Consider the following 25944-nt stretch of genomic DNA (forward strand, 5'->3'; position numbering starts at 1 on the left):
ACCTTTTTGAATGCGTACGGATCCCTACCATCAATAAGCGTTCAAACAAATTGAACATCGATGGGTTCAAAAATGTTAAAGACAAAAAAACCATTAGTTCGTAAAGTCAACCTCTTTGATGATATTTTGGAATATCTCCGTCAAAAAATGTCCGATTTAGGAATTTTATACCATTTGTGACTCGTAAGGTTCAGTTCTATCGATTGGCATCAAAAAAAAAAAGAAATCCAAAATTTTGACCCAAATCGACAAGATGGAGATCGGCGCGAAAATCAAAACTTTTTCGATGATTTTTTTGTTTTAATATCTCGGGTAAAAGCTCCACGCGGAGATATGACGTTCCAAAATGACATAATTCCGCGCGGACAAAAACGACATAACTCCGCGCGGAGATATGACGTTCCAAAACGACATAGCTCCGCGCGGAGATATGACGTTCCAAAACGACATAACTCCGCGCGGAGATATGACGTTTCAAAACGAAGTAACACCGCGCGCAGATATGACGTTCCAAAACGACATAACTCCATGCGGAGATATGACGTTCCAAAACGACATAACTCCATGCGGAGATATGACGTTCCAAAACGACATAACTCCGCGCGGAGATATGACGTTCCAAAACGACATAACTCCATGCGGAGATATGACGTTCCAAAACGACATAACTCCGCGCGGAGATATGACGTTCCAAAACGACATAACTCCGCGCGGAGATATGACGTTCCAAAACGACATAACTCCCCGCGGAGATATGACGTTCCAAAACGACATAACTCCATGCGGAGATATGACGTTCCAAAACGACATAACTCCATGCGGAGATATGACGTTTCAAAACGACATAACTCCATGCGGAGATATGACGTTCCGAAACGACATAACTCCATGCGGAGATATGACGTTCCAAAACGACATAACTCAATGGGGAGATATGACGTTCCAAAACGACATAACTCCGCGCGGAGATATGACGTTCCAAAACGACATAACTCCATGCGGAGATATGACGTTCCAAAACGACATAACTCCATGCGGAGATATGACGTTCCAAAACGACATAACTCCGCGCGGAGATATGACGTTCCAAAACGACATAACTCCCCGCGGAGATATGACGTTCCAAAACGACATAACTCCATGCGGAGATATGACGTTCCAAAACAACATAACTCCGCGCGGAGATATGACGTTCCAAAACGACATAACTCAATGGGGAGATATGACGTTCCAAAACGACATAACTCCCCGCGGAGATATGACGTTCCAAAACGACATAACTCCCCGCGGAGATATGACGTTCCAAAACGACATAACTCCGCGCGGATATAGGACGTTCCAAAACGACATAATTCCGCGCGGAGATATGACGTTCCAAAACGACATAACTCCATGCGGAGATATGACGTTCCAAAACGACATTACTCCCCGCGGAGATATGACGTTCCAAAACGACATAGCTCCGCGCGGAGATATGACGTTCCAAAACGACATAACTCCTCGCGGAGATATGACGTTCCAAAACGACATAACTCCGCGCGGAGATATGACGTTCCAAAACGACATAACTCCATGCGGAGATATGACGTTCCAAAACGACATAACTCCCCGCGGAGATATGACGTTCCAAAACGACATAACTCCGCGCGGAGATATGACGTTCCAAAACGACATAACTCCCCGCGGAGATATGACCTTCCAAATCACCACGTTATTTTGCAAAAATCGAAACTTTTTCGATGATTTTTTTTGAATATATCGGGTAAATATTGTCTGATTTTGAAATGTTATACCTTTTTGAATTCATGCGATATTAAATGCTTCTACCTAATATTGGCTGACTTAGCCAATGATACATAACCAAATATCCAGTAAAAAAGTTCTGCCGCTGCCTAAAAGTATGCCACAATATTTTTAGCACAAATTTAAATTTGAGGCCTGCTCTAATTATTAGTGCCCGACTAGGCGATGCCCTGTAATTAGCGCCGGGCAATTTAAGTGGGCACAGAGTATGCAGAGAGAGAGAGAGAGAGCAAGAGTGAGAGAGAAACAAAAGGTAATTGCACGTACAACAAATATATATTTATGTATTTAATGAGATTTAATGATAATAATGTCCGATTTAGGAATTTTATACCATTTTGGGCTCGTAAAGATCAGTTCTATCGATTGGCATCAAAAAAAAAAAGAAATCCAAAATTTTGACCCAAATCGACAAAATGGAGATCGGTGCGAAAATCGAAACCTCTTCGTTGATTTTTTTTTGTAATATCTCGGGTAATAGCTCCGCGCGGAGATATGACGTTCCAAAACGACATAACTCCCGCGGAGATATGACCTTCCAAATCACCACGTTTTTTTTTGCGAAAATCGAACATTTTTCGATGATTTTTTTTAAATATCTCGGGTAAATAATGTCTGATTTTAAAATGTTATACCTTTTTGAATGCGTACGGATCCCTACCATCAATTAGCGGTCAAACAAATTGAACATCGATGGGTTCAAAAATGTTAAAGACAAAAAAACCATTAGTTCGTAAAGTCAACCACTTTGATGATATTTTGGAATATCTCCGTCAAAAAATGTCCGATTTAGGAATTTTATACCATTTGTGACTCGTAAGGATCAGTTCTCTCGATTGGCATCAAAAAAAAGAAATCCAAAATTTTGACCCAAATCGACAAGATGGAGATCGGTGCGGAAATCAAAACTTTTTCGATGATTTTTTTGTTTTAATATCTCGGGTAATAGCTCCGAGCGGAGATATGACGTTCCAAAACGACATAATTCCGCGCGGACAAAAACGACATAACTCCGCGCGGAGATATGACGTTCCAAAACGACATAACTCCATGCGGAGATATGACGTTCCAAAACGACATAACTTCCCGCGGAGATATGACGTTCCAAAACGACATAACTCCGCGCGGAGATATGACGTTCCAAAACGACATAGCTCCATGCGGAGATATGACGTTCCAAAACGACATAACTTCCCGCGGAGATATGACGTTCCAAAACGACATAACTCCCCGCGGAGATATGACGTTCCAAAACGACATAACTCCATGCGGAGATATGACGTTCCAAAACGACATAACTCCGCGCGGAGATATGACGTTCCAAAACGACATTGCTCCATGCGGAGATATGACGTTCCAAAACGACATAACTCCGCGCGGAGATATGACGTTTCAAAACGACATAACTCCGCGCGGAGATATGACGTTCCAAAACGACATAACTCCATGCGAAGATATGACGTTCCAAAACGACATAACTCCGCGCGGAGATATGACGTTCCAAAACGACATAACTCCGCGCGGAGATATGACGTTCCAAAACGACATTGCTCCATGCGGAGATATGACGTTCCAAAACGACATAACTCCGCGCGGAGATATGACGTTCCAAAACGACATAACTCCGCGCGGAGATATGACGTTCCAAAACGACATTGCTCCATGCGGAGATATGACGTTCCAAAACGACATAACTCCGCGCGGAGATATGACGTTTCAAAACGACATAACTCCGCGCGGAGATATGACGTTCCAAAACGACATAACTCCATGCGGAGATATGACGTTCCAAAACGACATAACTTCCCGCGGAGATATGACGTTCCAAAACGACATAACTCCCCGCGGAGATATGACGTTCCAAAACGACATAACTCCATGCGGAGATATGACGTTCCAAAACGACATAACTCCATGCGGAGATATGACGTTCCAAAACGACATAACTCCATGCGGAGATATGACGTTCCAAAACGACATAACTCCGCGCGGAGATATGACGTTCCAAAACGACATAACTCCGCGCGGAGATATGACGTTCCAAAACGACATAACTCCGCGCGGAGATATGACGTTCCAAAACGACATAACTCCGCGCGGAGATATGACGTTCCAAAACGACATAACTCCGCGCGGAGATATGACGTTCCAAAACGACATAACTCCCCGCGGAGATATGACCTTCCAAATCACCACGTTTTTTTGCAAAAATCGAAACTTTTTCGATGATTTTTTTTGAATATCTCGGGTAAATATTGTCTGATTTTGAAATGTTATACCTTTTTGAATTCATGCGATATTGACTTAGCCAATGATATATAACCAAATATCCAGTAAAAAAGTTCTGCCGGAGCCTAAAAGTATGCCACAATATTTTTAGCACAAATTTAAATTTGAGGCCTGCTCTAATTATTAGTGCCCGACTAGGCGAGTGAGAAACAAAAGTTAATTGCACGTACAACAAATATATATTTATGTATTTAATGAGGGTTGGGAGCCAGCAATAACTGCCTGAATAATTTATAGTTCTGTGTGGAATAGTTAGTGTATACACGGAACCAGTTGAACCAATTGATAAGCTACCTAGCCTAGTCCAGTTTAGTTAGTTGGTTAGTTAGTTAGACCGTTTAGTGGGTGTGGGTATCCTCACTGTTTATGCCGCATGCGGGCAAATTGAAGGTGAGGCGCTCCACGTGGTTGAGCTTGCAGGGTCGCACCTCGTCGATGATGTCACGGGTCTGCGCGTGAAGGACACGCATGCGCTCCTCATCGATGCGACGCTCCATGTCCAGTTCCATGTCGTGGAGGGCCTGCTTGATCATGCGCTCCTCCTCAACGGCAGCGGCACGGACGCGCGCATTGTTCACAATGTCGGCAGCGATGCCGTCGTAGGTCTTCGCGCTGATGGCATGGCTGGCGGCCTCCTTTTCGCTGGCCTGTTGGTATTGGCGCTGCATGAAGCTAGTCGCGTCCGTTTTGATTGTCTTGGCGAGTGCCTCGTCTTTTTCGCGATAGAATTGCTGCTCCTTGCGCTGATTGATCAGATCCTTGGCCACCTGTAGCTTCTGGTTGTGACGCTTCTGTATGTCCTGATGGGCGCGCTTCTTTTCGCGCGCCTGCCGCTCGCATATCAAAATGTCGGCCAGCATATTGTCGCGCGCATCCTTTTTGCCACGAATCTCGCTCAGCTCCTGCCCAAGCCCGTCACTGATCAGGCGACGGCGCTCAATATCGTCCAAGCGACGCTGCAGCTCCTTTTTGATAAAGCTGCCGGTTACGGGGCCCAGTGCCTCCATCACAATCACGTCCAGCTTGTCCGGCTTGTCGGGATTCGCCTCCCGTATGCTGCGCTGCAGCGCCGAGAACTCGTCCAGCATCTGCTTGAGCTCAATTCGCTTTTTGTGACGCTCCTCGACCGCCTGCTGCAGATCGTTGGCATGCGCCATCTCGTCGTTGTGACGCTTCTGACGGCCCTCCTCCAGGTCGGTCAGCTGCTGTTGCGCCCGTTCCGCCTGCAGTTTGCGTATCTGGGCGACCAGCTGTTCGCTGTAGTTGTGCGCCTTCTCCTGCAGCGCCCGCTGCTCAGCCAGCTTCTCTTCGCGCACCTGCTCCCTGTGCTCGAGCGCCTCCTTGCGCTCATCGGCCCGCTCGGCGCCGTGCTGGCGTATGTTTTCGTTGCGCTTCTTCACCACGCTCAGCGTCGTCTTGGCCCGATCGATTTCAATCTTAAGATCGCGCAGCCTCTGCGAGTTATCGTGCAGCTGCTTGCGACGCATCGCCTCCGCGCACTCCCGCCTATTGTGCTCGGCCATCATGCGTGCGATGAGCGCCGACTGGCGCTCCCGTTCCTGTATCGGATGATAGTTCTTGTTGCGATCATCGGCTATCTGCTGCACCTGGTATTTAACCTCCCGGTAGAGCCGATTCGTTGATGTAGACGCGGCCAATACCAACGGGCAGGCATCAACCTCCTTGGCCCGATCCCGATTGCCTGGCGGCAGGCGCTTTAGGCGCCCCAACATATCACCCACCGGCTCCTGCGGCACGGTCGCGAACAACGACACGCGCGGATCATCCCAGGCGCCGTACTGTATGCGCGACGGCTCGATGCGGCGGCGTCTGCCTCTGCGCATATTCTCAGCCATGGCCTCCGCTCAACGCTGACAGCCAATCGAAACGAGAAGTTTGAGTTTACGGTTTGCTGTCTGGTTTATCAATTCCTTCCGTATTGTGTTTTCTTATACCTATTTTTTGTGTGTTTTTTTTTTTTTTTTTTTTTTTGGAAGCTCTTACTCTCGAATCATCCGAACTAACTCCTAGGTGTGTGATCGAAACTGAACGAAACGTGCTGTTGAACTGTTTCTCGCACGGCCAAGGCCCACTCACTCCCATGGACTGACAGCTGACGAACGGGTAAACCTGTTCTCCATCTGCCACAAAATGGAACCCCTCAAATCTGTTAAGGGGCCTACGCTTGATGTCGTTTCCCATCACAGCTATATACTATCATGTTATGCTTTACCAGACTTTACCAGCTACATATATATTTTATTCAAAAACCCAATTATCCATATTATATATATAGATAATCGATGCGAATTAGATACATACATACCTAGATTTTTCATCAGTCCTGCATATATGTGGGCCGATCCTGCTGTTCTCGACTAGAGCTGGAATCACATGCAGGAAGAAGAGTGTGGTACTTTCCATATACATAATTTTATCTCAAGCAAATATAATTTCGCTTTCTCAAACCGTTTTCCAACTGCAAATTTTTCCTAAAAATAAACCAAAGTTGTTCAACAGTTTATTTATTTTGTTTTTATTATTAGATTTGAAAGATTCTCTGAAATTGCGATAGGGTGGCAACGCTAGCATTCAAATATCCTCACATGTATTGTATGTACATATATGCCGCATGTTAAAGTGGCTGCTAACTTTACCAGGCACTTGATGACGCCAGCCCCCAGATAACACGAGACGAGATTAAATAAAAAGAGTTTCATATCTATTATTTTGTATACACTTAGATAATAATCTTTTTATTTGTAACTTCTTGTATTTTCAAATTTATAATTCAATTTTTGTTGTACAACATTTCGCAATTTGACATTTGACTTGAAGTTTAAACATGCATGTTTTGGTTCGGCTAGGATTTTGGAATGTTTTGTTTAAATAACTTTTTCAAAGTGTTTACAATTAGAATGATGTAGCAAAGCATACTTAGTACTCGCACACACACATTTAAGACTAGGAAGAAACACTATAGTCGGCCACTGCACGACTATGACCACACCCTGTACTGAGTACTGTACTGAGCACTAAGCCAGACTGTGCGAAAGAACTCTTAAATTCACTAGATGAAATACAGATGGGTATGCTATATTATTATAGAGTATTGGAATAACCTTTCAATGGGTGGCAACACATTAAATTGCTGGACTCCAGATTTGTTACGGACATATATTTTAGGTAATAGTTTAATTGGGACTCCTATATGTTCTATACTCATAGTATATGCTAGAATTAGGTTTACAAATGATACCAACTGCTAAATACATAATACTTTTAATTATAATTGAAAAGATTTTGTTCATTTGCTTTGCTCAAGACAACATATGGCTCTTAAGTTAAATACTCGATATTTCTGGATGGACCATATAATATCAATTGCTTTGCAGCATTTCTGACGGCAACAACTTTCACTGGCAGAATTTGGAAAACCCTCCCCGCCCCTCTCGTTTAACTTGTTAGTAATCCAAAATTGTGTATAATATATTTGTAGTTTATAATTCTCAACTCGTGTCGACATACACAATCTATGCGTATAGCTCGCTCGCTCGTTCGCGTTTTGTCTCATTTTTTGCCCTGTTTCCTGTCTCTTTCACAATCGTGTAAACTCGGAATTCATTTGTTTTTTGTAACTTGTCAAATTTGTAATTTAAACACTTATGTTTTTTAAATTATGCCCTACATTTGTTTAAGAACTAGCATAACCTTTAGTTTTATTGTAATTATTTGTTGTAACCTCATGTTTAAAAGTTGACCTTTGCTGCACGTGCGGCAGTGAGCGGAGGGCTTTCACGTACTGTACTTAAAATCTCAAAATTGTATGCCCGACGCAACAATTTGCAAACACATTCAATATAATATATACAAACTGTTTTGGTAAAAACTGGAAACTATGCCGAAATTGACTGAATGTGTACTCAATTCTGCAAAAACCTAACTATAATTCATTCGAATAATGCCAAATATTAGCATATATATATATAAATAGCTACATATATTTATAGGTAACTCTCCCAATTAAGATGGAGCTGCTGTGGCTAACAAGTTCTCTTTTATACCAACTTGACTTTTGTAGTGAGATCTATTTAGTTTATATCTTAACTTTATGCTACGCTCAGATCTATTCGAGAATCTATTAAAGATCTAAAAAAAAACATATAAATAAACATACAATTTGGCTGGAATTGCGCATGTGTTGCAACTGTTATCGACTTATCGATAAATCTTAATCAATGTAAATAAAAATTAATTATTATTTAACATAAATGTAATTTGTTGAAAGCATAACAACACGAATACTTTGTGAATTTTGATTTGCTTGTTTTTCTTTTTCATTTCGAATCAGACAATTGATTCGCTTTCTGCATGCACGATAACGAGCCGATAACGATAACGCAACGATATCGATAACTCGTTAAATTGCGAGTTTTCGCTTTCTGTTCAGTCACAATATCCTTGTGCCAAACAACTACAACTATGCCCAATAATCTACTTGTTGTTGTTCTCCTGCAACAGATCCTCGAGAGCCCCATTGAGTCGACCTTTGCTGAGCGCCTCCACGAGCATATGCAGCCGCTCCTCCCGCTCTGAATGGCGCCGCTCAAGCAGCGAGACCTGAAATGACAACAATACATCAGTTCAAGACTATCGACTAGGGCACTGCTGTCCACCACCTTGGCCTTCAGCGCATAGTAGTCGACGGGCACCTTGCGGCGCTTCTGTGTGGCAAACGCCTCCTCGCGCTCATTCAAACGCTGCTGCAATATGCGCACCGTCTCATTGCAGGAGGCCAACTCACGCTCATGTGCGCTCTGCAGGGTCTTTAGCTATGGAGAAAGACAAACAGAGAGAGGGATAGAGTTGAGCGTCGCTCCCTTTGCATCTGCAACAAGTGGCACTCACATCCTGCAGCCGCTTATCGTGCAGCGTTTTGTAGTCCGCCTCCAGCAGATGAAACTTGTTCTGTGCCTCTTTCAGCGCCTGATTCTCCGTGGTCGCTGGCACATGATCCGGATAATGCTGATGATAATGATGATCATGTCCACGTCGCTGGGCGGCACCTCCGCTGGCCGACATGCCGCCGCCGCCGCCGCCAGCGCCGCCATGAAGTTTGTTCTCCAGACGCGAACCTGCAAGGGGATAAAAAAAATATTGAAAATAAATGTAAATTGAATTGCATAAATGCTTGTTGAAAAACTATCTTGTAGACGGAGCTGCGGGTTCAATGCACTGCCCCAAAAATGTATTTCAAAGCGAAAATTTCAACAAAATAAATAACTTTAAAGAAACAACAGCAACAACAACGATAACAACATTAATAATTAAATAAGAGTCTGAGGCTGATTGCATAACCAACAAAATTTAAATTTGAACACGCGTTGAAAATTAAAATAAAGTTGTTGCTGTTGTTGTTGTTGTTGTTGCTGTTGTTGTTGTTGTTGTTGTTGTTGTTGCTGGGCTATTATTAGCACTGTTGAAAAATAAATAAACAAGCAGCAAATGTAACAACATTAAAGAAGCAGCAGCAGCAGCAGCAACTAACAAGACATGAAATTATAAAACGCTGCGCGCACGCGCAAACGACAACGCGCTAGCCACGCCCCCTGCCCCCTGCCACCTGGCCCTGTCTCGCCACTTGAACCGGCCCGCCACGCAGACAACGTCTTTGACTTTGACTTTCGCTTTCGAATTTTCTTTTTCTCTTTCTCTTCACAAAATAAAACTAAACTAAGCAAAAAAATTCAAATCGATGAAATGTAAATAAAAAACGAGTTGCCCTCCCCCATCCGCGCCCCGCACATGCAGGTGACATAACCAACTGGCCAGCGGCCTGAGAGTATGGAAGGGGGCAGGGAGGCAGCTAGGCAAGTTGTTAACGTGTTTAGTTTTTGTGGCTAGCGAGCTTGCAGCGTGGAGCGTGGAGCGTGTAGCTTGGAGGTTGCCCATTTGAAATGAGTGCAAAAAAAAAACAAAAAAAACAAATACAAAAAGCTGTTGCGGTCAAAAGGCCGCCAGGTGGGCAGGTGGGCAGGGGGGTGGGGTGTGTGGGGAGTGTGGCTGCCAACGCTGGACAGGCATGCAATGATTTATTCCAGCAATTTATTTGCGTGTCTCTCGAGTTAAAGTCTTGTACGTGCTGACGAGCAGAGAAAGTCCATAAATTACAAAACAACAACAACAACAACAACAACAACAATGACGACGACCGAGTGACACACACACACACAGACACACACACACAGACACACGTCTCTCGCTGTGCATACAGCCAGGCAGCTTTACCTGGACTAGCAACAGCAGCAGCTGCTCCCGCATGCTCCCGTTCCCGTTCCCGTTCCCGCTGCAGCTTCCTGATGGTCTTCTTGCAATCGTCCAGCTCACGTGTCAGGCGCTGCATGGCCTTGTTCTTGAGCGCCAAGTCGATGCGCATGCTGCGCACCGAGCTGAGCAGCTGTGTGTCCTCCTTGTGGCCGGCTGGCTGCAAATGGCCATGGCCATGGCTGAGCAGCGACAATGTGGACTCGGACTGGGAAATGGGCAGCTTGGAGTTGGCAATCGCCGGATTGCGTCGCTGTGCGCCGCTCTGTTTTGAATTGGGACGCGACGTGTTCGGCGTCGAGTTGGCTGTGCTGCTGGTGCTGCTGCTCCCGGCCGAGTGCAGTTGCTGCTGCTGCTGCTGCTGCTGCTGGAGCTGCTGTTGCAGATGCTGCTGGCAGCTGATGCTGGGCGAGGGGCAACCAATGGTGTTGGTGCTGTGATCCCGCATGGCACCGCTCGCCTGCGTCTGGGTGCCCGTGTGGATGGCCTTGTTGTGGCCGAGAGGCTTTGGATCCGTCTGGGCGCCGACTGCGTCCGTTTGGGTGCAGTTGTTGTAGTATCTGTCGGCGCGCTTCTGCATGAAGCGATCCAGGGTGCGCACCTGGGATTCAATTTGTTCGTTCAGCTTTGTGTTGATCTCCTGCAGGCTGTAGGGCGGAGGGTTTGGGTAAGTGTGTGGCGGAGAGACAGAGACAGTAACTCACCTGAGCACCTGCGTCTCCAGGTCGGCAATGTGCGTCTCGTATTTGGCCTGCACAGAATTGAAGCGCGCCTGCACATTGGCCAGTATCTGCTGTGCCTTGCGATCCTGCTCTTTGGCATCCGATTCCAGCTGGGCAATTCGCTGCTCCAGCAGCTTGCGGCTGTTCACGTTCTCCTGGTCGTTCAGCGAGCAGATGCCCGTGCTCTTCGAGGCAACTGCAGCAAAATAATTCACACACATAGAGTAGCTGGCGGTGATTGGCCCTGTTGTGGACTTACCTATCAGCGCCGAGACGGAGTCGGGATGCTTGCGCATGAGTATGCGCTCCATTTCGCGGCACTGCCGCTGCAGATCCTGTATGATGCGTGCGTCCTTCTCCTTGCCATCGGCTGCGTGCCGGCGATCCTGTTGCGCCTCCTCTAGTTCGGCGCGCAGTGAACGCTCCAGCTGGATGGCCTCGTCGCGATCCCGGCGCGCCGACTGCAGTTCGCTGCGCAAAACGCCGGCGCATTCGTGCAGGTGCTGCACGTCCAGCTTGAGCATTTCGGACTCCTCCTGCAGCCGGCCGTTGTGCTCGCGCAGCGCGCGCTGTGTCTGCGAGAGCGATTCGCTCTGCAGCCGGACCGAGGCCAGGCGCTCCTCGGTATCCTTCAGCTGCTCCTGCAGCTGATCGATCTCGTTCTTGAGCGCATGCTCCCGCGACACGCTGCACGCGATCTGCTCAATGGGCGAGCTCAATGTGCTGACCAGATGCTTGGGCGAGCTGCCCACCGCCTTCTCGCTGTAGCTGGCCATCGGAGCGATGGGCTTCTGCTGCCCGCCGCGATTGGCCGGCTGGACCGGCTGGACGGGATTGCCCTGCCCGGAGCTGCGCCGCGAGCCGGCGGCCAACACTGCCGCGGCACAGTCCTCCGCTTCGGTTAGCTCCTCCATCTGCGAAATGACAATTTTTTTTTTTTTTAATTTTTTTTATTTATTTTTATTTTGTTCAATTTTTGCGAATTAGTCGAACAGTTGCTGCGGCATTCGTGAAAGTGCGCCTGCCAAGTGCCGGGGCGCCTCTGGGTGTGTCAAGTGCGCCGTGTGCTAACGGCAACAGTCAATGCCGCCAAAATAGCAACAATAACAAATACAACAACAGCAACAACAGCAACAGCCCGCAACACCGGCAAACAATGAGCAACAGCGGCGCGCGCGTAGTTTCTACGCGCCTCCTCCAAGCCAGACCCCAGAGCACCTCCCCCTTACGCCCGCCCTCTCTCTGGAGTGGCGGGCGAAAAACAAAAAAAAAATAAAATAACAACAAATCAAAAACAACAACTGAAAACCAGTCGAAACAACAACGGCAACAGCTACGCAACCAGCCCGCACAGTGATGCCAAATCAGGGCAAAACATTGTCAAAAATTTGATATGAATAAATAAATAATAATAAATTAAATAAACAATAAATATAATAAAAAATATGAATATATACAAAATGCATAAATTTACAAAATATTATAATCATATTAATTAATTATAATCAAGCATGGTTATAAGACTTTGTCATAAAAAAGGAACAGATGCAATTTAACAGCGGCTACAGCTGTTATTGTGCAGTAGAGGCTATTTAACAGTGCCTACAATTGTTACAGTAGAGATTTTAATAGATGCAGATGACAGTGACTAGAAATGTTGTTTCACGGCAGATGCAATTTAACAGTGACCAGAACTGTTATTTTACAGTAGATACAATACAACTGCATTTATAGTAGAAACCAGAGCAGGGATTTGAATGCATTTTGAACCACTGTGCGTCGGTTCGTGCCCTCGCTTACGCTCGCTTACGTGCGTGTGTGTGTGTGTATGTGTGTGTGTTGTGTGAGTGAGTGTAAATATGTATTTAACAAGGGTAAGCGATGACGATTTAGACTACAACGAGCATAATTACAATGATGTGGGTGTGCGGCAACAACAACAACGACAACAACGACAACAATTGCTGTTAAAATAACAATAATAATACAATACACTGAATGAAGCAGCGGAAATATTGGAAGAAGAAAGTTGTGTGTGTCTCTTGTGTCCGCAACCGTGTCCCCACCCACGCTCCCAGCTCCATCAGCGCACATTGTCCGAGCTGTGCCTGTGTCTCTGTGTGTGCAGCGCTTTTTCAAGCCTCATTACAAGGTTTGTTTTTTACCATGCTTGCCCATTCGCTCCACTTGAAGCACTCTGGCAACACTCTTGCTTTCATCGCTTAGCTCATTTGGCTGATAGATTCTATCTGGAAGGCATCTGTCAAAGACCCAAATTGGTAGCTGCATTCCGCCAGCTCGCCAGCTAACCCATATTTTGGCCTTTTTATTTATTTTTTCTTCGTCTTGGCTTTGTTTCTCATATGTTAATGATGTTTATGTGTACGTGCATCATATTAGTTTTATTTTTTCTTTCAATATTTCTAGCTAATCCCCACTTTCCATTTCATTTAAAAGCCGCTCAAAAACGAAAAACAAAAAAACTAAAATATGTCCAAAAGTTATGCATAAGTTCAACAAGTCTTTTCTTTCAGAGAGTATTTTGTGAACGGCGCTCGAGACATATTCGACTAAAGGATTAGAAAAAAATATAGCTTATCTTCAAGCTTCTAGCTATGGACTCTCAAAAATCCTTATACTCTTATTTACTATCAAATATTTTATATCGAATATTGTGTTATTTGGACAAGTAGCTGTGATTTTAAATGGAATAACAGATACCCTGCTTAAAATTTACGAAATGATTATGCCAAAAGTATGCTACAATTGGAAATAGCTCAGAATTTGATGAGAAACTTGAGAACTGCATGGAAAATATTACTCTTTAGATATATGTAGACGGGAAACCATTTTCAGTTTGACAAGAAACTCACTGAAGATCGTTAAACGCCTAAGAAAATATTGAACGCGATCTGTAAAAGGTTTTTGATCTTGTTAATTCGGTTTTATCGATAGTATTTCGATAACATTGTTGCTTAAGTGTAAAATAAGAAAAACCTTTTAAAATTAACAGCGAGTATGAAAACTCTCTTCAATGTTTAAGGCACATTCGGGTTTAATCCAGGTTGATAGGAGCTGATTTCCTTTCTATCGATAGTATTTTCGTTAGGTTTGTTGCTGTAAATGAAAGCTAATGAAGCGACTAGTCGATGATACTATCGATAATCGATAGAAAATTTTGCAAGATTCGCAATTTTATAGCTTCTGCCTAAAGCAAAAACATATATATTTTTAAAATTTTGTTTTGAAAAGACATACACAGTGTGGCATACAAAATATATGCACACATATTACTTTTTTTAATATATATAGTTGATTCTCGGTCAATTCAGAAAGTGAATCTTTTAGTGAATCTTATCTCGAACGATCGAACGGCAATCGAAGCACATGAATCTTTGCCTCATTTGCAATTACTTGTAAATACTCATAATGTTAAGTAGATATACTTGTGTACGCATATGAGCACATCAATGAGTATTTATGAGTATTAAGGACAATTTCACTACTTGACAGCTGTTCGCATTGGTTACTTCAGTCAACTGTTGATTATTTGCAATTACTTGAACTCTCTTCGCTCTTCCTCAATTGACAATTGATAAGCTACACCAACATGTCATACATATGTGTGTGTGTGTGTGTGTGTGTGTGTGTGAGTGTGTGTGTGGTCATATAAAGTGAAAGGAGCGGCATTAGAGCTGCGATTGATTGGAGAGCGAGAGTAGATCAGAGCAGAGCACTGCGTGGGTAATGGCAATAACAACTGCTACTTCTGCTGATTGGATGTGTGTAAATGTGTGTGTGTGTGTGTGCTTGGCTCGTTCAGAAATCATGTCAATGCGTACAAATTGGAAATCTTTAAAGCTTGCGAACTTTTCAGTACTCACAGATGGGCGAGATTAACAATCAATCAATTTGAGTAGCTGAGACAATTTCATGTGTATTTCATGTGTTGTAGGTGCGAACTCTTCTGCCCCCCCCACCCCGTTCAGCAACCCACTTTAACCGCGAGCAGTCCACAAGCTGATTAACAATGGAAAAAACAATAACAATAAACCAGAAATCAATTGGAACGCGGCTTCATTAACACATCTCGTTCAGCGTAAATTGCAAATTGAAATCGATTTGTTATCGATAACGAGCTCGATCGATTAAAGATCTCGATAGCAGCTGGGAGGGTGGGCATTGATTGTGCACATAGAAAGTCGAGTAAAAATTATCATAATGATAATGAAACAGGTGATTAAAAAATATATTCATATATACTTAAACCAGCTATAAATGCTAACAACGATAAATACTGTTGATTCAATTAATTTGCAACTCTCAGATATATATATATATATAAACAACTTATGAGAAGAGAGCTAATGAGAAATTTAAACGTAACGATTTATTAATTTGACAGCCTCAGCAAATTTCAAAACAAACTGATTATAACCAATGTCCTATTTTCCTTAATGAATAAATACATATGAGTCTCCGTATATCGATATAGATTTATATGATTTTCTGGGATTCGGAATTTCAGAGAAATTTCCCAAAATATATGTATTTAAATTGTAAATGCATATATTAAATCAACATGCAACAAATGTATGCTTACATACGATGGGGATTCCCCTTGAGATAACATAACGATAACTATAAATGTTATTGAACAAAAGGAAGGTACAGATTCTAAGCACAAGCTTTGCGTTTGGCCAATAAGTATTATCAAATGAATAGGTATAAAATGAAGAAGAAGCTGTGGAAAAATATAATTATTATAATCAACCCCCGAAAGAAAGCGAGAGCGGGCGGCATTGCCGTTGACGTTGGCGTTGGCGTTGGCGACATTTGTCTGCGATCCGATCTCAAAATTAACATAGAAGATCGGACAACAACAACAACAGCAGCAGCAGCAACAACAACAACAATAAACAACGGTCGTCGCATTTATGAAGAGATTCATGCAACCGATAAAAGCGGGCGACGCTGTGGCAACGCCGGCTCACAAGGAAGAGACGCGTCGCTGCTTGCGTCGCAGTCGCTGCCCGCGTCGCAGCTGGCGTTAACAGCAAGCTGGACGCCTATCCAAGCAGTGAGCGACGGCAGCACCGCAATTTACATACATAACACGATTGCCACACACACACACACACACACACACACACATACACAGACGTCGCTGCTGACTGCGCCGCCGAGAGAAATATCGAAAATGAAATGGCAATACTTTCCCAGCGTTGGTATAAAAGCGCCACTCGACCAATGGGACATGTCTCATTACGGTTTACTGTTAGATCTCGCTAAGATGTACGACGGGAGATCAACAAGAGCAGCATTTCAAGCAACAACAACAACAACAACAACAACAACAATGGCAACAAGAGCTCTGCTGTTGCTGCTGTTGGCGGTCAACCAGGCGACATCCATGTCTCTGGATCGTTTGGCTCTGGAAAGGAACGAGCTGCCCCCAGCTGCTGCTGAAGTGCAGCACAGCACAGTTGTTGTGGATGATATGAAGATGGCCGCGCTGCCGGCTCATGGCGCTACGGATATGTATATGCTGGTGCCGGAATCTGTGGCCAGCCAGCTGGACGATACGGAGCATGTGCATCGTAATACCATCGAATCCGATGCCGATGCCGATGCCGAGGCTGAGGCAGAGAATGCCGCCGTTGGCGAGAGCGCCGATATGCTGATGCTGGAGAGCGATGATACGCCGGCTATGCAGCTTGTGGAGCTGCCCAGCGATATTACCGTGGCGGAGCTAAAGACCGAGACACAGACAGAGACAGCACAAACCGAACTGGAGCTGGAGGCGGCAGCAGCAGCAGAGCCGGTGGTAGCAGAAATTGCATCGCCGGAGCTGATTGAGGAGCATGTCGTAGAGCAGCCAGTGGAGCAGTCAGTGGAGCAAGTGCAGCAACAGGCACAATCACAGTCACAGTCACAGTCACAGTCAAGCAGCCAAGAGGCGCAGCTGGAGAATGCTGAGGCTATGGCAGATGCAACCACCGAGGCAGTGCCGGCCAATGAGGAGACACAAGCGGATGATGAAGTGGTGCCCGCTGCGACCGAGGAGGAATATACCACGCCAGCTGCCATAGATCAGGAAGCTGCAGAAGCTAGTCAGCCCGTAGAGCAACAAGAGTCGGAACCGGAGCCGGAGTTAGAGTCGGAATCGGAGATGGCACAGGTTCAACCCGAGCAGGAGCAGCTGGCTCCGGAAGAGATCAAGTCCGAAACAGAAGCAATTGCTGAGAACGAAGTGGACACCACCGAGTCATCAACCGTGCTGGAAAGCGTGGCAGCGGGCATTGAGGAAGGCCTTAACGCAGCCACGAGCGAGCTACTGCCCGAGGAGCCGAACGTGTCCGAAACCCAACTGGATGACCATCCAGCCGAGGAGCCATCAGTCGAGCTGGAGGCACAAACTGCAGCACCCGAGCACATCGTGGAATCGGCAACTGAACAGTTCGAGCAGGAATCCGTGCCAGCGTCTGATGATGCCGCAGAGCAGCCAAATGCCGAGCAGCCAGTACCAGAGGAAGGAGCTTCAGTTGACGCCGAGCTAAAGCCAATTGCAGCTGCCGAACAGGAGCCGCAACCCATGGAAATCCTAAGTGTGCCCGCTCAAAACGAGGTGGAAGCTAGCAATCCGGCCGCTGAAGCTGAGCCCGAGATGCCCAAGGAAACGGCGCCAGCTGTGGAGCCGCTAGAAAGCCAGCCACCATCCATTCTAGCTGACGAAATGCCCGATGCAGTTGCACCAGTTGATGCAGCTCCGGCAGAGCCACAAGCTGAAGCTCAGCCCGAAGCCCAAGTCGAGCCTCAAGCTGATAAGGCAGCTGAGTCCCAAGCTGAGCCCCAAGCCGAGTCCGAGCCATCGATCCTGACGACCATCATACCAGTCGCAATGCCGCCGCAGTTGCCAATGCTGATCCAAGAGCCGGAACCGGAACCCATTCAGGTCGTGGACAGCGTGTTGAACTATGTGAATGCCTCGTTTGTGCCACAGCAGCAGCAGGATCAGATGCCCGAACAGGATCTGGAGCAGGAGACGGCCACAGAGAGCGCATTCAGTGCCCAACTGCGACGCTACGATGGCGCCCAACTCTGGCGCATTGTGGTCCAAACGGACAAGGATAAGAAGCTGGCCGATGAGCTGCAGTCGAAATATGGTAAGTGCCACATGCCACATGCCACATGCCACATGCCAGGCAATTGGATAACCCACTCTCTATCTCTCTCAGACGGACAACTGTGGAAGGAAGTCAAGCAGGAGGTCGATTACCTGCTCAAGCCGCAGGTGCTCGCCGCTGCCGAGCGGCACATCCGCGCCGCCAACTTGTCGCGCATCGTGCTGATCGATAATCTGCAGCAGGTTATCGAAGTCGAGAATCCGCCCGCCGACAAAATTGCCGAGCTCCAGAATCGCAAGGGTGAGTGCACAGTTGAGGGAATGAGGGGATTTTGTCGCAAGTGTTTTTTTTTTGTTTTTACGGTCGCCTTCAGCTCAGGTGTCGCCATAAATGAGCTTTTAATGCAGCCAACGGTTGGGGCGTGTGAAAAGTCATAAAGCGAAAAGTGACACGAAATCAAGAAGCAAGACACAGACGAAGGCAGCAAGCAGACCGACCAAACGCTACCCTGTACACACACTAAAAGCACAGATTTTTTACTGTGTGCTCAACTTAGCCGCAGTTAGAAAGCGATATTTATCGAAAATGAATCGATAACTTTCGTTTTCAATGTCTTAAGGGATTATCGCAAGAAAAGCTGTAACTGGTTCTGCATATAATTTACAAATCAGACATCGATAATTATCGAGAGTGAAGGGGGCTAACTATCGATAAAAAGTAGACTCCACAAATCGATATTTTTCAACTTTAGCGTATATTATAAGAATTATCGAAATAAGAGCTAACAGGTTTTGGGCTTTAAAGTCTTCTTCTTTATGGAACTCTCTGCGACTATGGACTTAATGATACCCTCTTTTTGTCGACCAACTTTGAAGGGGTATAAAAACCGAACAGAGTGTGAAGGTGGTGGAAGGTAAAGCAAAACGTGGCAAAAGGGGTTGCAAAAGGAAATGAGACATCGCGACAGTTAACTGAGTGACGGCGGAACACTTCTGACAGTTTTGATATGCCCCGCCACGCCCATAAGCCGCCCTCTTTTGGTTGCACTTGAAGCTAGCCATGAACTTAGAACGCACCGCGACGCCTTGACTGAAATGGGAATGGGCAGGGGCAGGGGCAGGGATAGGAACTTGCAAGACACTTGTTTAATCAATAAATGGCAGGACACGCAATTTCCTTGAGTCGGTGCAGGAATTGAGCCATTTCTGCCGGTCGCCAAGCTATATTCAGGCACTTGACACTTGCTCTACGGGGTTCAAGGAATGGGGCGAGGTCAGGTTGAATGAACTGCCCGGCTGGGGTTGCCGCCATACTTAGTTAGCATACGCTCGCTCAGTCTGGCAATATTCTGTTTATATTCCGCAGGACATCGCCTGACCTGGCAGGCCTATCATCGCCTGGAGGATATTCACGGCTTTATCGATTACATGGCCAAAACGTATCCGGACATTTGCTCCACCGAAACCATCGGCCACTCCGTGGAGAAGCGTCCGCTCAAGATACTCAAGTAAGTTCACCGACCACGAGGAGCTGCTGCTACGACGATCAGGTCTAAAATGTTCGCTATTCCTTGCAGAATCTCCAATGGGAATGCACGCAATCCCGGCATCTGGATCGATGGCGGTATGCATGCACGCGAATGGATCAGTCCCGCAACGGTCACCTATATAGCCAATCAGCTGGTCGAGGGCTGGGAGGATCTGCCCGAGCATATGCGCAACATTAACTGGTACATCCATCCGGTGGCCAATCCCGACGGCTATGAATACTCCCACACCACGGACCGTTTGTGGCGCAAGAATATGCGCGCCCATGGACGCCAATGTCCGGGCGTCGATCTCAATCGTAACTTTGGCTACAAGTGGGGCGGCAAGGGCACTTCGGCGAGTCCCTGCTCGCAGACATATCGCGGCAGCAAGGCCTTCTCGGAGCCAGAGACATTCTACATATCGAAATTCATAAGCGGCTTCCCGCGCGACACCTTCCAGGCGTATCTGTCGTTCCACAGCTATGGCCAGTATATACTCTATCCCTGGGGCTATGACTATCATCTAACCAAGGATCGCGCCGATCTCGATCGTGTGGCACGCCAAGCCGGCTCGGTAAGCAACTGCTTCAGCTAATCCCAACGCTTGAACTCTTACGATTTTTTCATCTCAAACAGATCATCACCAAATCGTCGGGCGTTAAGTATACGGTAGGATCTTCGGCCACAACGCTATATCCGGCCGCCGGCGGCTCGGACGATTGGGCCAAGGGCATTGCGGGCATCAAGTATGCCTACACCATCGAGATGGGCGACACGGGTCGCTACGGCTTCGTCCTGCCCGCCCAGTTCATTCAGTACAACGGCAAGGATGGCTACACCTTCGCCGATACGGTCGCCCGTGCTGTTGCTCTGGGACGCTCCACGGATGCCAGAAGCAGCTCCAGCTCCAGCAGCAGCCGTCGCCGCCGCACTCGCTAGTTGCCTGAACTTAGACTTAGTTTAATATGGCTTTTTTTTTTGCGTCCAATCATTATTTTTTTTTTTTTTAATGTTATTTATACGAAACTATTTATTTATTTATTTATGTGTAACTAGACAAATTGAACATTTGAAAATAGACTGAGACATGTTTATTGAAAAAAAAAAAAACAGACCATATTTCTGGAGAACTAGATATAACTTGGGCGTTACGAGCTCATCGAATTTTGGTATATCAGAGGTAAAAGCTGAAAAACTGAGTCATTTACTTTTTCTGTTCATAACCAGAATCTTCCCGAGCAAAGAAATGGAATGCCGCTCAAAACTAAATATCTATCTATTATATAGAATATATATTTCAAGCTGGGTTCTTGCTCTGGCATCTCTTGGATCTCAGCTATAAATTCCAAAGATTCAACAAATTAGCGACCGTGAGAAAGTTTCAACTCATTTATTTATTTCAGCTTAGATCACATTGGAATTTAAATGAATGAACGCAATTAATCGATTTCCAAAAAAACAGAACATGAATTTCGGGTCAAGCGTTAATAAATACCACGACGAACACAATTATCGGCACGATCTCTGAAAACATCTTAAGACCGCATTCCCAAACGTAAATACCCTAGCTGGGAATGTGCAAAGGTCACGAAAGGTGACTAACCAAAAGGGCGCCGACAACACGATCACAATTTAAGGCCCGACTCAACTTTGACAACAAAGTAGGCAAGCTTTTAAGAAGGCATTCAGACATAAAATAGATATATCCCAAAAGAAAAGAATCTTCATGCTAAATTTGATTTGGGTAAGCTTCGAGCTTTGAAAAGAAGCCTGAACTATGCATCGCATACGAGAAACTTCAAGTGGAAGTTAAGGTCTTGAAGCTGATCAAAATAATATATATGAAGGGACAGTTACGAATAGGTACAGGGTATTAAGAGAGAGTGAGAGAGAGAGAGAGAGAGAGAGAGGGACTGAGAATTGCAACAACTTTTGCGGTGAATCGTATAACTAAGTATAAATAGCTTGGCTTGTATAACAGTATAACAGTTATTTATAACATATCGAGCAAAGTAAAAGTTGAGCTATGCAAATTGGTGGCCCATTCTACGCGTGTGTGTGTGTGTGTGTGTGTGTGTGCTAGTGTGATGGAGAATTGAGAACAGACGCAAAACAGCGAAAAGTAGCCGTTATTTGATCAAACCGAATCGAACGGCCGCACGGGCAACATTCGGCACATTGGACGCTTGCAAGAGCCAAAAAAAAAATAGAATGCATTACGCATACGCACTGTGGGCCGTTGCATTATGCATGCCACAGCTGTTGGCAGCAGCATCATCATCCTCATCACGTTACGATTTCTTTGCGCGCACCGGCGACAATCTGGTGCGTTTGCCCTTCTTTGGCGGCGGCGTCGCCCAGCTGCTGCGCTACCTGCGCCCCATGGAGCTGGCGGGCGGCATTGAACGCCGCTCGGCGCTGCGCATGGCGCTGGACGAGAACTACGTGAGCTATCGGGGCGCTCAACTCTGGAAGCTCAACTTCAATGGCACACGCAAACGCGGCGATAGCTCACCGGATGCCCAGTTCAATCAATTCGTGGAAGACTTTGGTGAGTAGCGAAATTGGCAGCGGGAGAAAGACCCCCTGAGGGTTCTCAATTTCAATCAGACCAGCTGCAGACACTTAAAAAACCATCAATCGCTTTGACAGACATTCTAATTAGGGCGAGAGTCAAGAGATTCGCGTACTTCCTGTTTGCCGATTGGAAGCCAAGAAAGTTGCGCTTCAAAATGCCGAAGAGTGTATGCCCTTATGGCATCAATTATATAGAAATAAATATGTTATACGGTTTGAAGAATGATTGACTGACTGACTGATTGATGATTAAGCAGCTGGACAAGACATTGGCATACCTTCTGTCATCTATTATAGCTTAATATATATGTTATACTATTTGATGACTGACTGATTGATTGATTGATTGTTTGATGATCAAGCAGCTGGACAAGATAGTGACATACTGACTGTTTTCTGATTGAAAACCAAGAAGTTGATTGATTTGGTGACTGATTGACTGATTGATTGACTGTTGATCAATGCAAAGCTCACACCGTGAAAGCTACAAAGCTGTATTTTTTTTACTAGAGAAATGAATAATATTCTTAAAAACCTTTTAAAAAAAAAAAAAATTCTACCTGTGAGTTGTTGTTGATATTTCTTCCTGATCAAAAGCCTAGCTTATTATAAAGTCAGAAGGTAATAATAGTTTCGACGAACATAAAACCCCAACGACCAGTCAGATATGCAAAGCAAGAAATTCGCTTAACTGTAGCTGAGCCAAAATACACACACAGACTGGGGATCAGAGGTGGGCTGTTGACCTCTTTACCGAATGAATAGAATAGAACATGTCAAATAGTATCAAACGCCCAGCCGCTGGCTGTGAGTAAACTAAGCCACAAGTCTCTCGGTCAGTCAGTCAGTCAGTCAGTCAGTCAATTAGGCAGTGAGTCAGTAAGCTAGTCGCCGGGTCGGGGTCGGGAAACAGGTGTTGTTCACGCATAAAATTGACATTAATCAAAGAGCAAGAAATTCAGCGAATCTCGACCTTCTGCCAGCAAATGCGAGAGTGTGGAGAATTAGTTCTGTTTGTGTGGCACAATCAGCATGATGTTGATGTTGATGTTACTCTTGATGTTGATGTTCCCTGCCGGCAGTCGTGGCAGTGCCCAGTTATTAGTGTGGCGCAGCGTCCCGATGCCGGCTCTCGCGGCCCTGCCCGAGCTGTGGACGCTGAACAGCAGCGAGCTGTACGAGGCGACGTTTGAGAGTCTGCAGTGGCTGTCGCCAACCGATCTGAGACGCTTCGATTTCCTCTCGCCGGGCTCAACGTATCAGATCAATCGACGCTATCGCAATGATGCATCCGTGCGTCGCTACTACGGCCATCAGCTGTGGAAGCTGCATGAGACGCGTCTCGGCCAGCCGAAGCTGCGGGCATTTTTGCGGCGCTTTGGTAGTGCCAAGACCCACAAACATGTTATACGATCGTTCAGCTCAAAATGTCTATCTTACAGGCAGCGAGGTGTGGAACATCAATCAGGATGGCATCGATATAATCATCGAGCACAAGAATGTGGCGGCCGCACAGCAGTACATGGAGCAGACTGCCTTCAGCTATAATATCATGATCGATGACATCGAGACGGCCATCGATGAGACCTACACGGAGGTCAACGAGGCGGATACCGATAACACGCTGGCTAACTACTCGCTGCCCTGGCTAAACCGAGAGGGTGCACTGCTCACCTGGCGAAGGTACCACGATCAGGGCGATATGCAGCAGTTTCTTCAGAATATATTGGAAACGCATTCCGAGCTGGCAGAGATCGTGCAAATTGGTCTCACACGCAACAAGCGCCCACTGGAGGTGCTCAGGTCTGTAAACACTCAATGTTAAGGTTCATGTTATTGTCACTGTTACTAATACAGTTTTGTCTGTTAATGTCATAGGCACTGTTAAGGTCTATGGTAATGTTATTGTGACTTCTTCTGTAACAATTTCGACTTATTGTTATGGGTACTGTTAATGTTCCACGCTTAATGTTATGAGCACTGTTAAGAGTACTGTTCATGTTAATATTACTGTAACTGCCACAGTTTCGACTGTTTAAGTTTTTACGTTTTTTGTCGAGGGGCTCAGCTCAGTAAACACTCAATGTTATGTTCATGTTAATGTGACTCATGACAAAGTTTAAACTGAGTACTGTTAAGGTCTCTGTTAATATTATTGTCGCTGCAACTGCTACAATTTATGGACAAAATTGAGGTCTCTGTTAAATCGATACTGTAACAACTACTGTAACTCTAACATTAACAGTCACTGTTAAGTCGATACTGTAACAACTACTGTAACTCTAACATTAACAGTCACTGTTAATCTTATAATTATACTGTCAATAATAGAAGTTTTATCCGCAGAATCTCGAATGGCAATTCGAATAATTGGGCCGTTTTTGTGGATGCCGGAATGCAGGCGCGCGACTGGCTCAGCCCTGCAGCGCTGACCTATGCCATCTCGAAGTTGAGCTGGCTATGGGAGCAGGGTGAGGCGGATAAAGCAATGCGTCACATCGATTGGTACTTTCTGCCATTGGCTAATCCCGATGGCTATCAGTACTCTCGACTCACCGACCGTCTGTGGACCAAGAATCGCAATTACGACAGCGCCAGCGGCTGCTATGGCGTCAACTTGGATCGCAACTTTGACTATGGCTGGGGCCAGGCGGGCTCCACATCGAATCCGTGCAAGAACCTGTACCACGGCGCGAAAAGCTTCTCCGAGCCGGAGACGCGTGCCATACGTAACTTTTTGCTCGGCATGCGCGACTATTTGGGCGCGTATGTGTCCTTCGGTGGCTACGGCCAGGCGATCACCTATCCCTGGGGCGATGCTGACTATGTGACCAGCAATCAGCGAGAGCTGCGCCACACGGCCCGCCAGGCGATCCTCAACTTTCGCCGGCTCAACCATGCCGAGTACAGCATGGGCAGCAGCTATCGCCAGAAGCTGGCGCGATCGGGCAATGCGGCCGACTGGGTCCAACAGCACATCGAGCCGCAATATGTGTACAATGTGTTCCTTAAAGATCAGGGTCGCTATGGCTACCTGATGCCGCCGCACTACATACTCGAGTCCGGGGAGGAGGCCTACGAATTTCTGAAGACCATAGCTCAACAGCTGAACTGACAACACGAAAACTATTTTTAGCGACTAATTTTTTTTTTTACTTTGATTATGGATTATTTTTTATATTTTTCACTTATTTATTTAACTTATTTATTTATATATCACTTAATTTTTCATTCGAATATTGTACGAGCACTTGTTTCTATTTTCTTCAATAAAGGCCACATAATATTTTATATCTGACTAAACATTATCCGCGTTTACAACCCGACTCCTAATTAAAGAGAGCTGCTTCTTTAAACCTAGAAACTTGTTTATGAAAACTTGATGCTAACAAATAATTTTTAATATGACAATAAATTTTATTTGATATCTGACATTATTTCGTCTTTGTTGTTTTCAAAATCTGCTTTTCAGCGCTTGTGGTTTCTTATGAACTAATCCAAGAGTTCCTCAGCTTTACTGACTATTTGCATAGTCTTGCATAATAATTAAAATTTCGTTTAATTTAATTATCTA

The 25944-nt window shown here is 45.6% G+C and overlaps 4 protein-coding genes across 4 annotated transcripts in view; 2 read left to right on the forward strand and 2 right to left on the reverse strand.

The window, feature by feature from the left end:
* Positions 1 to 4258: 4258 nt before the first annotated feature.
* Positions 4259 to 6165, reverse strand: LOC6636143 (meiosis-specific nuclear structural protein 1). Its single transcript, XM_002059501.4, has one exon. It carries the CDS (start codon positions 5946 to 5948, stop codon positions 4431 to 4433), a length of 1518 nt encoding a protein of 505 aa, XP_002059537.1. The 5' UTR covers positions 5949 to 6165; the 3' UTR covers positions 4259 to 4430.
* A 522-nt stretch (positions 6166 to 6687) lies between these two features.
* Positions 6688 to 25944, reverse strand: part of LOC6636014 (centrosomal protein of 162 kDa) — a 29204-nt gene continuing 9947 nt past the window's right edge. The window contains exons 2-7 of the mRNA XM_002059502.4: positions 11398 to 12052; positions 11121 to 11334; positions 10381 to 11063; positions 9001 to 9227; positions 8772 to 8924; positions 6688 to 8712 (exon numbers count right to left, since the gene is read on the reverse strand). Coding sequence (XP_002059538.2) covers positions 8587 to 8712; positions 8772 to 8924; positions 9001 to 9227; positions 10381 to 11063; positions 11121 to 11334; positions 11398 to 12052 — 2058 coding nt within the window. The 3' untranslated portion in view covers positions 6688 to 8586. The remainder of the gene's footprint in view (positions 8713 to 8771; positions 8925 to 9000; positions 9228 to 10380; positions 11064 to 11120; positions 11335 to 11397; positions 12053 to 25944) is intronic.
* Positions 16397 to 20830, forward strand: LOC138911787 (uncharacterized). Its single transcript, XM_070211272.1, has 5 exons — positions 16397 to 18304; positions 18377 to 18565; positions 19631 to 19772; positions 19842 to 20367; positions 20430 to 20830. The coding sequence occupies exons 1-5, from the start codon at positions 16432 to 16434 to the stop codon at positions 20730 to 20732; spliced, it is 3033 nt and encodes a 1010-aa protein (XP_070067373.1). The 5' UTR covers positions 16397 to 16431; the 3' UTR covers positions 20733 to 20830.
* On the forward strand, positions 21725 to 25654 carry LOC6636017 (carboxypeptidase B). The gene is made up of 3 exons (XM_070211273.1): positions 21725 to 22344; positions 23813 to 24173; positions 24717 to 25654. Exons 1-3 carry the CDS (start codon positions 22005 to 22007, stop codon positions 25483 to 25485), a joined length of 1470 nt encoding a protein of 489 aa, XP_070067374.1. The 5' UTR covers positions 21725 to 22004; the 3' UTR covers positions 25486 to 25654.

The sequence above is a fragment of the Drosophila virilis genome, chromosome X, assembly GCF_030788295.1.
Source record: "Drosophila virilis strain 15010-1051.87 chromosome X, Dvir_AGI_RSII-ME, whole genome shotgun sequence".
NCBI lineage: Eukaryota > Metazoa > Arthropoda > Insecta > Diptera > Drosophilidae > Drosophila > Drosophila virilis.

What these genes read in the sequence shown, in the direction of transcription:
- LOC6636143 (XM_002059501.4), bottom strand. Translation starts at nt 5,948, where the DNA reads ATGGCTGAGAATATGCGCAGAGGCAGACGCCGCCGCATCGAGCCGTCG.
- LOC138911787 (XM_070211272.1), top strand. Translation starts at nt 16,432, where the DNA reads ATGTACGACGGGAGATCAACAAGAGCAGCATTTCAAGCAACAACAACA. An exon ending in CGAGCTCCAGAATCGCAAGG is followed by an intron (nt 18,566 to 19,630) that starts GTGAGTGCACAG and finishes TATATTCCGCAG; the next exon opens with GACATCGCCTGACCTGGCAG. An exon ending in CGTCCGCTCAAGATACTCAA is followed by an intron (nt 19,773 to 19,841) that starts GTAAGTTCACCG and finishes TATTCCTTGCAG; the next exon opens with AATCTCCAATGGGAATGCAC.
- LOC6636017 (XM_070211273.1), top strand. Translation starts at nt 22,005, where the DNA reads ATGCATTACGCATACGCACTGTGGGCCGTTGCATTATGCATGCCACAG. An exon ending in TCAATTCGTGGAAGACTTTG is followed by an intron (nt 22,345 to 23,812) that starts GTGAGTAGCGAA and finishes TCTATCTTACAG; the next exon opens with GCAGCGAGGTGTGGAACATC. An exon ending in CGCCCACTGGAGGTGCTCAG is followed by an intron (nt 24,174 to 24,716) that starts GTCTGTAAACAC and finishes TTTTATCCGCAG; the next exon opens with AATCTCGAATGGCAATTCGA.